Source organism: Eschrichtius robustus, chromosome 7 (assembly GCF_028021215.1).
Source record: "Eschrichtius robustus isolate mEscRob2 chromosome 7, mEscRob2.pri, whole genome shotgun sequence".
Taxonomy (NCBI): domain Eukaryota; kingdom Metazoa; phylum Chordata; class Mammalia; order Artiodactyla; family Eschrichtiidae; genus Eschrichtius; species Eschrichtius robustus.
Genome location: NC_090830.1, coordinates 78,339,457 through 78,356,974, shown reverse-complemented (window position 1 = coordinate 78,356,974; position 17,518 = coordinate 78,339,457). Strand labels below are relative to the sequence as shown.

The 17,518-nt window shown below is 39.9% G+C and overlaps 1 protein-coding gene across 11 annotated transcripts in view; it reads left to right on the top strand.

The window, feature by feature from the left end:
- USP54 (ubiquitin specific peptidase 54) overlaps positions 1 to 17,518 on the top strand; it is a 147,015-nt gene that overhangs the window by 116,565 nt on the left and 12,932 nt on the right. For 8 of the 11 annotated variants that reach the window (XM_068547835.1, XM_068547832.1, XM_068547831.1 and 5 more), the window contains 4 exons: positions 8,091 to 8,258; positions 10,787 to 10,906; positions 11,838 to 12,033; positions 13,847 to 15,228. In XM_068547835.1, the coding sequence (XP_068403936.1) occupies positions 8,091 to 8,258; positions 10,787 to 10,906; positions 11,838 to 12,033; positions 13,847 to 15,228 (1,866 nt within the window). The remainder of the gene's footprint in view (positions 1 to 8,090; positions 8,259 to 10,786; positions 10,907 to 11,837; positions 12,034 to 13,846; positions 15,229 to 17,518) is intronic. The other 3 variants (XM_068547834.1, XM_068547833.1, XM_068547830.1) reach the window with 1 other exon arrangement.

The window sequence follows — 17,518 nt, the reverse complement described above, 5'->3', positions numbered from 1 at the left end:
GAGTAGGGTGTGTGGGCAGAAACCTAACTATGGTCTGGTTTAATGAGCTTCTGAATAGATATGTGGCCAGCTCACTAGGGAGACGAGGACAGAATATTATGTGCCAACCTGTAGAGATGACACCAGGAACATTACTAGTCTGACCACCAGTTCTCTTAATGGCCACTGAAAGTTCTTAAAGGTGGCTGGAAGGGTGATATGCAGCAGAAATAAAAAGGCGTGAACTCTTTTAGGTATGAGTGCCATAGGTTGCTAACATCTGGCAGAGCAGAACAATGCCTGCAGAAGCAGATATCTCTGAAATCCTGGGCTAGAGTAGGTTATAGTTAGAAACCCATAGTTATAGTTAGAAACCCATTCATTCTTCCTAATGAAATTATAGGTTTGGTTTATTTCCCACATTTTAATTTATCTCATATTGACTAACATTGCTTTGAGAAACTTGTGCTCTTCCATGAGCCTGTTCCCCCTTCTCTTTCCTTCGATAGCCAATAGCTTTTCAGCACACTAAAGACTGAGTCTCATGATTTCACTGATAGCCCTAATTCTAGATTAGCTGGATAGAATTCACCGACTGGATTCCTCAACTGGTAAAAGATATTTGGCAAGGAGTTAGAATAAATTCTTCACACACCATACACCCCACCATCCTCTTTGTATAGTAAACCCTATTTTTTTATCTGGTGACACTGACCACCCTTTTAAAAAATTACAGAAGTAAATGTTAGCCCAACAATTCAGTAACTTGCTCATTGCCTCTTCAAACTGAAGGAACCACTGTTATCATTATGGCATGTATCTTTCTACATCTCTTTCTGTGCTTTCTATTCTAGGTACAAGTACATAGATAAGTTTTTTTATTTATACATCTTTATGGGGGTATAATTGCTTCACAATGCTGTGTTAGTTTCTGTTGTACAACAGAGTGAATCAGCCATATGCATACATATATCCCCATATCCCCTCCCTTTTGAGCCTCCCTCCCACCCTCCCTATCCTACCTCTCTAGGTCATCGCAAATCACCGAGCTGATCTCCCTGTGCTATGCTGCTGCTTCCCACTAGCTATCTGTTTTACATTTGGTAGTGTATACATGTCCATGCCACTCTCTCACTTTGTCCCAGCTTACCCTTCCCCCTCCCCATATCCTCAAGTCCATTCTCTAGTAGGTCTGCGTCTTTATTCCTGTCCTGCTACTAGGTTCATCAGTACCATTTTTTTAGATTCCATATACATGTGTCCGCATATGGTATTTGTTTTTCTCTTTCTGACTTACTTCATTCTGTATGACAGACTCTAGGTCTATCCACCTCACTACAAATAATTCAATTTCGTTTCTTTCTATGGCAGAGTAATATTCCATTGTATATATGTGCCACATCTTCTTTATCCATTCATCTGTCAATGGACATTTAGGTTGCTTCCATGTCCTGGCTATAGTAAATAGTGCTGCAGTGAACTTTGTGGTACATGTCTCTTTTTGAATTATGGTTTTCTCAGGGTATATGCCCAGTAGTGGGATTGCTGGGTCATATGGTAGTTCTATTTTTAGTTTTTTTAAGGAACCTCCATACTGTTCTCCATAGTGGCTGTATCAATTTACATTCCCACCAACAGCGCAGGAGGGTTCCCTTTTCACCACACCTTCCTCTCCAGCATTTATTGTTTCTATATTTTTTGATAATGGCCATTCTGACTGGTATGAGGTGATACCTCATTGTAGTTTTGATTTGCATTTCTCTAATAATTAGTGATGTTGAGCATCTTTGTGCCTCTCGGCCATCTGTATGTCTCCTTTGGTGAAATGTCTGTTTAGGTCTTCTGCCCATTTTTAATTGGGTTGTTTGTTTTTTTGATATTGAGCTCCATGAGCTGTTTGTATATTTTGGAGATTAATCCTTTGTCAGTTGCTTTGTTTGCAAATATTTTCTCCCATTCTGAGGGTTGTCTTTTCGTCTTGTTTATGGTTTCCTTTGCTGTGCAAAAGCTTTGAAGTTTCATTAGGTCCCATTTGTTTATTTTTGTTTTTATTTTCATTACTCTAGGAAGTCGGTCAAAAAAGATCTTGCTGTGGTTCATGTCGAAGAGTGTTTTTCCTGTGTTTTCCTCTAAGAGTTTTATAGTGTCTGGTCTTACATTTAGGTCTTTAATCCATCTGGAGTTTATTTTTGTATATGTTGTTAGGTAGTGTTCTAATTCCATTTGTTTACATGTAGCTGTCCAGTTTTCCCAGCACCACTTATTGAAGAGGCTGTCTTTTCTTCATTGTATTGTATATTCTTGCCTCCTTTGTCATAAATTAGGTGACCATGTGTGTGTGGGTTTATCTCTGGGCTTTCTATCCTGTTCCATTGATCTATATTTCTGCTTTTGTGCCAGTACCATACTATCTTGATTACTGTAGCTTTGTAGAATAGTTTGAAGTCAGGGAGCCTGATTCCTCCAGCTCCATTTTTCTTTCTCAAGATTGCTTTATGTATTCAGGGTTTTTTGTGTTTCCATACAAATTGTGCAATTTTTTTGTTCTAGTTCTGTGAAAAATGCCATTGGTAGTTTGATAGAGATTACATTGAATCTGTAGATTGCTTTGGGTAGTATAGTCATTTTCACAATGTTCATTCTTCCCATCCAAGAACATGGTATATTTCTCCATCTGTATATGTCATCTTTGATTTCTTTCATCAGTGTTTTATATCTGAGTACAAGTCTTTTGCCTCCTTAGGTAGGTTTATTCCTAGGTATTTTATTGTTTTTGTTGCGATGGTAAATGGGATTGTTTCCTTAATTTCTCTTTCTGATTTTTCGTTGTTAGTGTATAGGAATGCCAGAGATTTCTGTGCATTAATTTTGTATCCTGCAACCTTACCAAATTCATTGATCAGTTCTAGTAGTTTTCTGGTGGCATCTTTAGGGTTTTCTGTGTATAGTATCATGTCATCTGCAAACAGTGACAGTTTTACTTCTTTTCCAATTTGTATTCCTTTTATTTCTTTTTCTTCTCTGATTGCTGTGTCTAGGACTTCCAAAACTATGTTGAATAAGAGTGGCAAGAGTGGACATCCTTGTCTTGTTTCTGATCTTAGTGGAAATGAGTATGATGTTTGCTGTGGGTTTGTCATATATGGCCTTTATTATGTTGAGGTAGTTTCCCTCTATGCCCATTTTCTGGGGAGTTTTTATCATCAATCGGTGTTGAATTTTGTCAAAAGCTTTTTCTGCATCTATTGAGAGGATCTTACGGTTTTTATTCCTTAATTTGTTAATATGGTCTATCACATTGAATGATTTGCGTATATTGAAGAATCCTTTCATTCCTGGGATAAATTCCACTTGATCATGGTTGATGATCCTTTTAATATGTTGTTGGAATCTGTTTGCTAGTATTTTGTTCAGGATTTTTGCATCTATGTTTATCAGTGATATTGGTCTATAATTTTCTTTTATTGTGATATCTTTTTCTGGTTTTGGTATCAGGGTGATGGTGGCTTTGTAGAACGAATTTGGGAGTGTTCCTCCCTCTGCAATTTTTTGGAAGAGTGTGAGAAGAATGGGTGTTAGCTCTTCTCTAAATGTTTGATAGAATTCGCCTGTGAAGATGGACTTCTGTTTGTTGGAAGATTCTTAATTACAGTTTCAATTTCATTACTTGTGATAGGTCTGTTTATATTTTCTAATTCTTCTTGGTTCAGTCTGGAAAATTGTACCTTTCCAAGAATTCGTCCATTTCTTCATGGTTGTCCATTTTATTGGCATATAGTTGTTTGTAGTAGTCTCTTATAATCCTTTGTATTTCTGCAGTGTCAAGTTGTGATTTCTCCTTTTTCATTTCTAATTTTATTGATTTGCGTCCTCTCCCTTTTTTCTTGATGAGTCTGGCTAAGGGTTTATCAAATTTGTTTATCTTCTCAAAGAACCAACTTTTAGTTTTATTGATCTTTGCTGTTGTTTTCTTCGTTTCTATTTTATTTATTTCTTCTCTGATCTTTATGATTTCCTTCCTTCTACTGACTTCGGGTTTTCTTTGTTCTTCTTTCTCTAGTTGCTTTAGGTGTAGGGTTAGATTGTTTATTTGAGATTTTTCTTGTTTCTTGAGGTGAGATTGAATTGCTGTAAACTTCCCTCTTAGAACTGCTTTTGCTGTGTCCCGTAGGTTTTGGGTCATTGTGTTTTCATTGTCATTTGTTTCTATGTATTTTTAAATTTCTTCTTTGATTCTTCAGTGATCTCTTGGTTATTTAGTAGCACGCTGTTTAGCCTCCATGTATTTGTGTTTTTTACGTTTTTTTCTGTAATTGATTTCCAATCTCATAGAATTGTGGTCAAAAAGATGCTTGGTACGATTTCAGTTTTCTTAAATTTTCCAAGGCTGGATTTGTGACCCAAGATGTGATCTATCCTGGAGAATGTTCAGTGTGCACTTGAGAAGAAAGTGTATTCTGCCACTTTCAGGTGGAATGTTCTATAAATATCAATTAAATCTATCTGGTCTGTTGTGTCATTTAAAGCTTGTGTTTCCTTATTTATTTTCTGTTTGGATGATCTGTACATTGGTGTAAGTGGGGTGTTAAAGTCCCCTACTATTATTGTGTTACTGTTGATTTCTCCTTTCATGGTTGTTAGCATTTGCCTTTTGTATTGAGGTGCTCCTATGTTGGGTGCATAAACATTTCTAATTGTTATATCTTCTTCTTGGATTGATCCCTTGATCATTATGTAGTGTCCTTCCTTATCTCTTGTAACAGTCTTTATTTTAAAGTCTACTTTATCTGATACGAGTATTGCTACTATAGCTTTCTTTTGATTTCCATTTGCATGGAATATCTTTTTCCATCCCTTCACTTTCAGTCTGTATGTGTCCCTAAGTCTGAAGTGGGTCTCTTGTAGACCGCTCATAATGGGTCTTGTTTTTGTATCCATTCAGCCAGTCTGTGTCTTTTGGTTGGGGCATTTAATCCATTTACATTGAAAGTTATTATTGATATGTATGTTCCTATTACCATTTTCTTAATTGTTTTGAGTTTGTTTTTATGGGTCTTTTTCTTCTCTTGTGTTTCCTGCCTAGAGAAGTTCCCTTTAGCATTTGTTGTAAAGCTGGTTTGGTGGTGCTGAATTCTCTTAGCTTTTGCTTGTCTGTAAAGCTTTTGATTTCTCCCTTGAATCTGAATGAGATCCTTGCTGGGTAATCTTGGTTGTAGGTTATTCTCTTTTATCACTTTAAGTATATCCTGCCACTCCCTTCTGGCCTGCAGAGTTTCTGCTGAAAAATCAGCTGAGAAATCCCTTATGGGGATTCCTTTGTATGTTATTTTTTGCTTTTCCCTTCCTGTTTTTAATATTTTTTCTTTGCATTTAATTTTTGTTAGTTTGATTAATATGTGTCTTGGTGTGTTTCTCCTAGGGTTTATCTTGTATGGGACTCTCTGCAGTTCCTGGACTTGGGTGACTATTTCCTTTCCCATGTTAGGGAAGTTTTCCACTATAATCTCTTCAAAAATATTTTCTCAGACCCTTCTTTTTCTCTTTTTCTTCTGGGACCCCTACAATTCGAATGTTGGTACATTTAGTGTTGCGCCAGATGTCTCTGAGATTGTCTTCAATTCTTTTCGTTCTTTTTTCTTTATTCTGCTCCACGGCAGTTATTTCCACCATTCTGTCTTCCAGCTCACTTACTCGTTCTTCTGCCTCAGTTATTCTGTTATTGATTCCTTCTAGTGTATTTTTCATTTCACTTATTGTGTTGTTCACCTCTGTTTGTTTGTTCTTTAATTCTTCTAGGTCTTTGTTAAATATTTCTTGTATTTTCTCAATCCGTACCTCCATTCTATTTCCGAGATTCTGGATCATCTTTACTATCATTACTCTGAATTCTTTTTCAGGTAGATTGCCTATTTCCTCTTCATTTATTTGGTCTTGTAGGTTTTTACCTTGCTCCTTCATCTGTGACATATTTTTTTGCTGGCTCATTTTTTTTTTTTTTTTAATTTTTTATGAGTAGGATTGTGTTCCTATCTTACTGGTTGTTTGGCCTGAGGCTTCCAGCACTGGAGTTTGTGGGCTCTTGGGTAGATCAGGGTCTTGGTGCTGAGATGAGGACCTCCAGGAGACCTCACTCCAATGAATATTCCCTGGGATCTGAGGTTCTCTGTTAGTCCAGTGGTTCGGATTCGGAGTTTCCACCACAGGAGCTTGGGCCCAGCCCCCGGTTTGTGAACCAAGATGCCACAAGCCGTGTGGGGTGGCAAAAAAAAAAAACAAAAACAGAACAATAACAAAGAGTAAAAAATAAAATTAGACTAGGAAACTAACAGATATGTTAGAAAGAAAATAAAAATAAAAATAAATATGAAACAACAACCGGAAGGTAAAACAGAACCACAATAGTAAAAAAGAGGAGGGGAAAAGAGAAAAAAAAAGGCGGAAAAGGCCTTGGCTGTGGGGGCGGGGCTTAGGCACAGGTGGGGTTTAGGTGGTGGGTGGGGCCTATGCTTAGGACACACAGGGCTGGAAAGGGCCATGGGCGGGGTGGGGCTTAGGCTCTACGCAACAGAAGGGGTCCAGGCGTGCCTCTTTTCTTGGGGGGCAGGGGACCCAGCCTGGGAGCCCAGCAGGCTTCCCAGCCCAAGTGGGCAGGGCACACTCCCTCTGTGACTTTCCTGTTCCTCCGTCCTGGAGGGCCCCTTCATCCCGCCTGCCTCTCCTGTTCTCCTCCAGCCTCCCTCCTATGCCCCAGAACCAATGTAGTAGAGGGGGCCTCTTGAGGGCATAGGACCGGGCCTGAGAGCTGGGCAGGTTTCCCGGGCCAATTGGGCAGGGGAAACACCAGGCGTGCTCCCCCTGATCCGAGACCCCGAGGCTCCCTCCAGGCATGGGAACCCCTCCCTGCTCCCAGCCACCCCTTGGGGGTGCAGGTCCTGTCCTACCTCCACTTCTCCTCCCCCCTTAGCCCCCCAACGTCCTACCGGGTCGCTTGGGGGTTCCTCCTGTCTCCTTGGGCATCGAGTTCCCCCACCATCATCTGGCAGACGCCCTAGTTGTCCATAGATAAGTTTATTACTAGCATTTAAAAATAAATAAAAGGAAGTCATACTATAGATATTATTCTGTCACTTGATTTTTCACTTAATATATCATGGACATCCTTTTAGATGTGTTTGGTTCCATCTGTGAAAAATTGAAAAAATTAAATTTTTACTACTATCAGTATTTTCCAAACTCATTAAAAAGGTGGTGGAAATTAAGAGGGAGAAATTGACTTGTTTGAAGCTTCCTGGTGAGTCACTGGTAGCACGTGGTAGACAATGCTCTATAATAGTTAAAAGCACGGATTATGAATTTAACCTATTTGACTTTAATTCAGCTTTACCATTTGCCATTTTTGTTACCTTGGGTAAGTTATTTATCATCTTTGTGACTCAGTTTCTTCATTCTTAAAATGTGGGCAATAATAGTATCTACCTCATATATTATTATTATTTTTAATTTTATTTATTTATTTATTTATTTATTTATTTTTGGCTGTGTTGGGTCTTCGTTTCTGTGCGAGGGCTTTCTCTAGTTGCAGCGAGCAGGGGCCACTCTTCATCGCGGTGCGCGGGGCTCTCACTGTTGCAGCCCCTCTTGTTGCAGAGCACAGGCTCCAGACACGCAGGCTCAGTAGTTGTGGCTCACGGGCCTAGTTGCTCCGCGGCATGTGGGATCCTCCCAGACCAGGGCTCAAACCCGTGTCGCCTGCATTAGCAGGCAGATTCTCAACCACTGCACCACCAGGGAAGCCCTACCTCATATATTATTGTGAGAATTAAATAATATATGTAAAAGTGTTTACAGCTATGCCTGTCACGTAGTAAATACTGAACAAATGTTAGTTGTCATGTTGTTATTGTTGTTATAAAGCACCCAATAAATATTATTATTATTCATGGCCTAGGTATCATCCTGAATCTGAAATGGAAAGCACTATGCAAATATGAACTCCAAACTGAAGCCAAGAGTTCCAAAGGAAAAACAGTGTGGTGGCCATAAATACAGCAAGTGCTTAGTCTTGGTTATGGAAATGTGGCGACTTCTCTTCTCCCTTGCTTGTATTCCAGGTGGGGAGATATCTTCCAAAACTGAACTGGATGAATTACAGGAAGAGGTGGCCAGAAGGGCCCAGGAACAGGAACTTCAAAGGAAACGAGAGAAGGAATTAGAGGCAGCTAAAGGGTTTAACCCTCATCCCAGCCGCTTCATGGACTTAGATGAACTGCAGAATCAGGGTAATTGTTGTGAGCATTAGGTTGTGGGTAATGGGAACAGAGAAAGCTGGGAGGAAAAAAGTATTCAAGCTCATAAATTCTGTCTTCTCTTTAGCCAAGTTATATTTTATCTTAATTCAGCTATTTCAGTGAGAGCTAGTTAAAGTAGGAGGTGACAAGCCTATTGGTTAGAGACAGGCACTGATTTGGGGCCCATTTATTAAAAGCTTGTAGATTAGAGATAGTATATTGTTCATGAAAAATATTTCTGATAAACAGCTATATAAGGTGTAAATTAAACTACTCACAATTCAGAAACAGCAGAAACAGGCAGTGAGTGAGCCACACTGACAGTGAGGGGAATTCTTCTCGCTCAGCAGAAATATGCCCTTGAGATTTCCTACCTGGAGCTTCAGGGAAGTGGATCTACCAAACAGGTTCTAAGAACACAGAGCCTGATTTCCTTTTGATCCTCTGATGATTCATATCCCAATCTCACACGATTTTCATGGACTTTATTTCAGCTTCTCCAGCTGCCCCACATTAGTTACTTTTTTTTTCCTTCAATTGCTTTAGGACATCACTTTGTACCAGCAGAGACTAGCCTTCAAAATAAGAGTTCAAAAAGGCTGAGGTATCTATTTTAAATAGGCCCTGAAACCTATATCTCTGTTTTTCTATGAAATGAATTTATTATTCGGAACCTCCAGATGCAACAAATTGTGCTAAAGTAGTGTAAGGAATAGGAGCCGATGCTGTTTTGGGTGGCTGCTTTCTTTTGATCACTTCTTTCTTCTTATAAACAGTTAGAAGAACTTCCTGGGCTTATTTGGGGGCTACTTTTCTCTTCTAATCCTACTGTCTTTTGATTCAAGGCAGTTGTTGCTTTATACTTTCCAAGGCATTGTATTTGTCTTCAAATTAGTTTACCATTCCTAATTTCTTAGATGTCCCTATGTTTCGATAGTTTTTTCTTCCTTTTTGTCCTTAAGCTGTATCACATTGGTGTCTCAGGTTTATTTTGCTTCTGAAAGAGGGGGTCTTCTCATCTTCCTCCCTTGCCTTTCTCCCCGCTCTGTCAGTTGGGTAGTACCTTAGAGTTGAGAGTGGATCCCTCTGGCTGTATTTCATTGTCAGTTCTCCATACACTTTGGTTTAGAGCAAGGAATGTAGTGCTAAGATTCTGGAGGATAAGAATTAAAATTTAGTACAAAAACAAAAAACAAAACAAACAAAAACAAAAAAACCAAAATTTAGTACAATCATTGACCAACTATAGTTTGCCTATATATCTCTGTACAGAACTTTTTTTGTTTTAATTGCTCTAGCCACCACCTCTGATTATAAAGGTTGTATAGATTCAATTGATTTCAGATATAATGAGAAAACTTCAGGCCTGAGTACCCACTACCCCAGGGACCATACCTCTAGCGGTGGAGTAGAACCCAAATGTCAAGTTCTTCAGAACCAACTTGTTACTTCTACTTCCTTCTCATTGTTCTCTGAAGCTGTTGGTGAATTAGGGAGTGAATGTTAGGGGTATGGAAGAGCTTTTCTTACCATGTCCAGCTGGAGGTTAATGGAGGATGGGTACATTATGGGAGAAATGATTTTTTTTTTCCTGTGAGCTTGTGAAAACTCACCATTAATCCCATTGTAGGTGAACTTGGGTTACAGCTTACTACTAATTTATGGTTATGAGTGAGTAAAAGGCAAGGGGATACATAAACTTGAGAATTCTTTTACAAAAGTTGCCCTTACAGTACTTTCTTGCTTTTCATGTGGCACTGTCCCTAGACTCTCCTGCACCTGCTTTGGCACACATTCACTTTCAGGGGAGGAAGCAACATCTTATGCTCACTGCAAGGGAAGGTGACTTTTTTACAGTAGGTTTGGTGAGCAAGGGCATGATAGAAGTAAATACTTAGCAGTGCTGATGAAAGGTATGTGTGTGCAAACCAAGAACAAGGGCATTTCCACTGGCCTGGTAGATACATTGAAGTTCGGAACCGTAGAACACCTGTGCCCAAGAGGGGTATTGATTTTCCAGGTGCAGGTGGTACAGAGAAAACTATGAATTAATGTAGGAAAGAAGTGTTACAGATGGCTTTTCACAGAGTACTGAAGCCACTTTTGCCTTAACACAGCAGTGGAGGTCTCGGTGGAGATCTGGAGCGTTGAACACAGGTTGCCAAGATGTATCTTGTTGCACTGTGGAGAAGCACGTCAGTTCCAGGCATAAGAACCCACCCTTCTATTATAGACAGTACTTTGTTGTTCTTTCCTTGAGGGCCTCCCTAAGAGGTCTTGGAGTTGGAATATGTGGTGGACAATGACATCCCCCTCTTTCATGGCTTTGGTAAGGTCGCAGCTAAGGCAAAAATGGATGTCCTACGTGTTTCAGAGAATTCTTAATAGTAATGGTCAGTTGGAGTAAGGGTGGACCAGAGGCTCAGCAGCAAGGATCTATGTGCTCTGAAGGGAAAAAACAGCACATAGGAAAAGCTGGAACAGATTGTTATGAAAATGAAAAGTGCTGGCCCTTTCAGGGAGGAGTGACGGCTTTGAGAGGTCCCTACAAGAGGCAGATTCAGTGTTTGAAGAGTCGCTGCATCTGGAACAGAAGGGAGACTGTGCTGCCGCTTTGGCTCTCTGTAACGAAGCTATCTGTAAGTAACTTTAACCGCTATGGCTATGGCACTTTTGACTAACTTCACAATAGGTATTATTAGTGTTGTCACTCAGATAGGATAAAAACAGCTTTTAAGTCTCCTCACTCTCACTGCCCCAAACTGAGGCACTTTAGCTATCTTTTGCCCTTCCGTTTCTAAATGTGCTAGGCGCTGTCACTGTGGCCTATGGATATTTATTGGAAAAACCTCAGCAGGAGTCTACAAATGAACTATCCAGCCAGACCTACCTTCTAATCCCAAAATAAAGTTAGATCTCAGATATGAGATTAGTCTGCTCTTTCTCTAGTTACTGACTAGTGAGGTGGAGTTTAGGGCAGGAAGAAATGAATAAATTGGCTGTGACTTCCCAGGCCTGTGACTTTGAACTGCATATTTGATTTTTTATGTTTCTCCCCTGCCTTCCTGCTATGCTGCACCATAAGGTTACAGCAAGGGACTAAGGCTTAGAATTTGTATCTGGTTCTTTAATGTGACCCACAAGAAACTGTGTTCTATAAAGACAGATGCAGGTTTGGATCTTATTTCTGCTGTTGGCCATCGGGAAGGGGGAGATGGGAGCAGAGAATGGAGACCAGAGTCGGACAGGTCAGTTGCAAAGGACAATGAGAGTGGCAACGTCTAAGATGGAAGCACCAGTTTATCTTCCTGACTCATTTTAGTTTAGTTTTTTGTTTGTTTTTAAAATTTGAATTAACCTGTTTGGCCTCCATGGCTTCCATGAATGTTCCTTATAGCCAGAGGCAGCTCTGTGCCCTGGACAGCATATGCATGGTCCACGCCTTGTATTCCTGCTGCATATTTTGAGTTTTACTGCATATCTTTGCTCATTTTTGGTTGAATTTTATTCTTTTTATTTTTGTTTGTATTTTTGTGTTCTGTTTCTGCTATATTTTCTTTTGCATTTTAGCTAAACTAAGACTTGCCCTGCATGGTGCCAGCTCTAGCACGCACAGCAGAGCCCTAGTCGATAAGAAGCTGCAAATCAGTATTCGAAAAGCACGGAGCCTGCAGGATCGCATGCAGCAGCAGCAACCATCTCAGCCGCCGTCGCAGCCCTCAGCCTGCCTCCCCTCACAGAGGGGAGCCCTCCCTCAGCCAACAAGGTAGTGCCTGGGAACCATTGTAGTTTATGGACGCCAGGGGAGGAAGTGACCATGGGTGCTCCATAGCCAGCTCTCATTGTCTTGGCGACTCCAGGGGAAAGAGAAGAGTCCTCTGAAAAGATTTCTTCTCTCAGGTCAGACATACAATGAAAAGCTCATCCCACTGCTGGTCCTTTTCTTAATAGTTCCTAGGAAGATGCAGAAAGTATAGCATAATAAATAGACCACTTGTCTATATTTCCTGTGGGTGAGTTAGTCTCTGGACTTGTGTAATAACATGATTATTAAATTTGTATCTATTATGGTCTTAGACATGGCAATCTGAGTTACATTTCACTTTGCAGTAGAAACCGTGTGATTTATTTTGGGATTTCAGTGCTTCCTGTCCCTCAAGGAAGCAGAGAAAGCAGTCTTCCTTGCTCTGATTGATCCGTTGAGAGGAGACACAAAGATTCCCTTTGTTTTGCTTCCCTATGGTCAGGAGTAGGAAAAAAGTCCCCATGGCCATTGGTGTAGCTTCCCCATTTTAGCCCTTGAAATTGGCTGTTACTGAGAATAGATAGATTTAAGTAAGAATTAATTTTGGCTGTTCACAAGCCTGAGTAGTTTTCAGACTATAAACATTATAAAAGAAGCTAACATTTTTTGAATATCTGCTCAGGCACTAAGCTGAACACTTTTATGTTTTATTTTATCTAATTCTCACAATAACCTTAGGAGACAGGGATTACTATTTAGCAATGGTTTATAAATAAGAAAACTCAGGCTCAGAGAGGATGAGATAAGTAAGGTACCCAGGATTACTCAGCTAGTAAGTGGTAGAAGCATGGAATTCAAATCCAGGTCTGTTTGACTCCATTCGGCTTTCCTTATAAGTAATATCATATTCTTCAAAATGTTGTAAGGGTGATTGAACGACTATGCCCACAAAAGTTTATAGTGTATTATCATTCAAATCTAATGCTCATAGCTAGGATCTTCCTCTTTCTTCTTTTCTCCTATTGTTTACCCCACTCGCTGAATGCTAATTTGGGAATCTGATCAGAGATGTGTTTTGATTATAAGCAGTTTAGGCAGCTAAACTCTTTTCAGAAAACTTCTGCCATTAGATGTATGTGAGTGATTGAGGTTTTATCTAAGTGCTTCTAGCCCTGAGTTCTTTAGGTCAGAAATACAAAACAATTAGTAAGAAATCAACTAACTGCAGTTAATCCCTACTTCCACTCCCAAATCTCAAGAGAGTCACAGCACATTACTTTGGGGAAATATCTCAGTAAATAAATACAACCAAATCCAGATTATAAAAATACACTTGAAATGGTTGATTTTTATATTAATCCCAGGAGCCCAAATCATCCTGTACTCCGTAAATGTGGCCTTCTGGTTCTTTTGGCTGATCTGCCTCTCAGGACCCTAGGGATGAGTGATTTCTAGGCTTTGCTTACCTTCTACTGTCATTTGCATGTGGGATGAGCAATTTTTGTTTTTGAATTTGTAAGTAGAATATGATTGGAATGGGACTTTACAGGGAATGAAGAATATTAGCAAGAGCTTTACTTACTATTACTGTGGGCAACTTTGATGAGGGTATTTAATAAAGAGAATTAATATTAGCTGTTACTTAGGTGTGAGCTGACTATGTGCCTTCTCTTGTGAACCTCTGATCTGTTGACTCTACTTATGCTTGTCTTTCCATTTATTTTCACCATTACCTCTGTGAATAGCTAGAAATGGGAACCAAATGAACAGTTATTTTTGTAAGTGATCTTGTCAATTAAGACAGCTTATGACTGGCTCTCTCTATTTATTTCAGTGAACAGCCTATCCCGCTCCAAGTATTGTTAAGCCAGGAGGCCCAACTGGAACCCTACATGAATACAGAGTTTGGGGCCAGTTCTTTCATCCACTCACCCGCTTCCTGCCATGAGTCACACTCGCCATTATTCCCAGAGTCATCTGCCCTGTCTGCTCCACAGCACAATTCCTCCGGTGGGTCTGCCTCGAACCTTCTTACTTCTGTTGAGGTGGACAGCATTGACCCCTCTGTGTTCCACAGGCAGGGCTTACATAAAACACCAGGGAGAACTGAGAAGAATCCTCATCATGGTTGGAAACCAGAGGGTGAGCTGCAAAGCTACAGGGGGGACAACAGCAGCTGTACCAGGTTCCCCCAACAAGAAGGAAGAGGCACTGATCAAGAACAGCTATTCCAAGAAAAGAGGGATCCTGCTGACTCATCCCAGGTGATGCCTTGGCTACTACAGCCAACTGGAACAACCACCTCGGAGAGAGGAGATGCACACAGTCTAGGCTGTGGTCCTTCAAGTTCATCAGCTCAGCCCAGCCTTTCTCTGTACAGGGCCTGCCACCCCATAATGCCTGCTCCTTCCTCATCTGTGCTTCACTCTCCTAATACCTTACAGAAAACTAACCAATGCCTCCAAACCCAAAGCCTCAAAACTTCATTGACTTCAAAAGTGGACGGAGGCAGCGAGGAGCCCTATAGGCCAGAGTTTCCTACCACAAAGGGGCTTGTCCGCTCTCTGGCAGAGCAGTTCCAGAGGATGCAGGGCACCTCCACAAGGGATGGTACAGGTTCCCAGGATAGAAGTTTGCCAAACAGTCGAAGGAAGGACTCTTCCCTTTCTGACTCAAAGCCTCCTTTCCCACAGGGTCAAGGGAAAGGTCATTGGCCTTGGGCAAAACAACAGCCCTCGGTGGATGGTAGGAACAGACTGCCTTCCTGGGGAGAGCCTGCTGATCATCCTTCTCTTGCCATGAACTCTGGGCTGCCTAATGGTGAAACTTCTAGGGGAGGACAGTCCAGGTTGGCAGAGTCAGGTATTTACCATGCGAAACCATCTCAAGTGAGAGATGCTAGGCCTAAGGAGCTGGGCAGCAGTGTCGACTTGGGGACTTCCTTGCCTTTGGATTCCTGGGTGAATGTTACAAGGCTTTGTGATTCTCAGCTTGGGGTCCCTGGGCCAGGAATGAAGTCCTCCCCTCCTGATTCCCATACCTGTGTAACCTATCCAGAAAGAAACCACATCCTTTTGCATCCACATTGGAACCTAGACACAGAGCAGGAGACCTCAGAATTGGAGTCTCTCTACCAGGCCAGTCTTCAGGTTTCTCAATCTGGCTTTTCTGGATGGGGGCAGCAGGAAGTGGCCTGGAACCCACTGAGCCAAACAGGTAAGAATGCAACCAGGGGCAGGGGGTGTGGGAGGCATAGAAAAGCTGAAGGCAGGAAGATAAGATCAGAAGGGGGATGGTGTTCTATGTAAATAATATCCTCAGCTTAGGAGGCAGCAGTAGAACTTCTGACTTTATTCATAAAGACTTCATGACAAGGGCTAGACATTTTTCTGGCTAGAGTGGAGAATGGGGGCAGAATCATCACTCACAGGCTAGTTCCCTCCTTCTAAAGAGACCAGTGAGTATTTGCCCAGGGCTGCTGTAGTATGAATGCTAAGGAGTGGTTCCTAGGCCTTTGAGAGTGACTCAGCATGAGGTATGGGAGGCTGAGAGGAAAAGTCATTCTTCTATGGCTTAGGAACAAGCTCCAGCTTGCAGTGAGAGGATGTTCATATTGAGCCAAGTCTCCAGTGTGGCATATCCAGGTCGTACTGAACCAGCAATACCAAGACCTTCCCTGATCCGTTCAGGAACTACCAGGTTTAGAATTTTCAAGGTGGTGTGCTTGTAGGGTACCTGTTCACCGACTCTTTGTGAGATTATATTGTGTGAAGAGTGAAGTCTAATGTTAAATGCACAGCACAGAATTAGTTCTGTAAACTGAAGACATGAAGGATATTTATAACTTAAGATTGATGTACTTAAGAATTCCAAAGCCTGAACTATTGTTGTGTCTCCATCATTAACTGTCAGTAAAAATTTGGACAAGTCATTTAATATCCAAGTTTTTACCTATAAGATGAGAGAATTGGTTCAATGATTTTTTTTTTTTAAAGATACCTTCCAACTCTTTAAATGATATGTATGATTCTGTAAAATTAAACTCAGAGAAATTTATCTTCAGTTTAGGTGGTATAGTTCTTTGCATGCAGCCAACCAACATTTAATTATAGCCAAACAAGTGGTTATTGAAAATCTGCTATATTCCCAGGAGCATCAGAGTGGGGGATATCATATAAATAGAAGATTTAATATTAAGATATGTTTTTTAGGATCTCCACTCTAGTGTAAACTTTGCAATAACATTTATTAAGTGCTCCTTAGGTATTAATACATAGGACAGGGCAGTATGGGAAGATTACAAAGAATGAGAAAAGTTGGAGTTTGCCTCAATTAGCTTCCTCTCTAATATAAGGGAGAAAGAATATACAAATGTCAAGTATTTTAAGAATCGTAAACACATATAAAAAATATATTGCAATTAAAACTGAACTAACCAATTGAATGTCAATCATTATATTACAAACAAAACAAAACAAACCTTATGTTACCCCACATAGCAACATTTTTTATTGTAGATGGTTTTGAAAATATATAAAGTAACAAAAATCATTGATAACCCCGGCAGTAGTTTCATGAGTTTACTTCTGGCTTTGGGTTGCCGCCCCCCACCCCTGGTTGACATACTTTTTTTTTTTTCTAAATTTCCCCTAGTTTACTTTTTTTTTTCTAATTAATTTTTATTGGAGTATAGTTGCTTTACAATGTTGTATTAGTTTCTACTGTACAGCAAAATGAATCAGCCATACATATACATATATCCCCTCCCTTCCGGACTTCCCTCCCATTCAGGTCATCACAGTGCACTAAGTAGAATTCCCTGTGCTATACAGTACGTTCTCATTAGTTATCTATTTTATACATAGTATCAATAGTGTAGTGACATGCTTTTTTTTAAAATTGAAGTATAGTTGATTTACAAAGTTGTGTTAGTTTCAGGTGTACAGCAAAGTGATTTAGTTCATATATATACACATATATATATGCGTGTGTGTGTATATATATATATATATACATATATATACATATATATATATATATATATATATATATATATATATTCTTTTTCAGATTTTTTCCATCATAGGTTATTACAAAATATTGAATATAGTTCCCTGTGCCATGCAGAAGGTCCTTGTTGTTTATCTATTTTATATATAGTAGTGTGTATATGTTAATCCCAAACACCCATTTTATCCCTCCCCCTCTTTCCCCTTTGGTAACCATAAGTTTGTTTTCTATGTCTGTGAGTCTATAGTATTTCTGTTTTGTAAATAAGTTCATTTGTGTCATTTTTTTAGATTCCACATATAAGTGATATCATATTATATTTGTCTTTCTGTGACTTACTTCACTTAATATAATAATCTCTAGGTCCATCCATGTTGCTTCTGGTTTTGTTTTTTATGAATATATACTATATATTTATTTGTTTTGTTTTTACAAAAAGCTGGATTATAATATATGTATATAGTTTAGTCCCATGATTTCTTACATTATATCCATA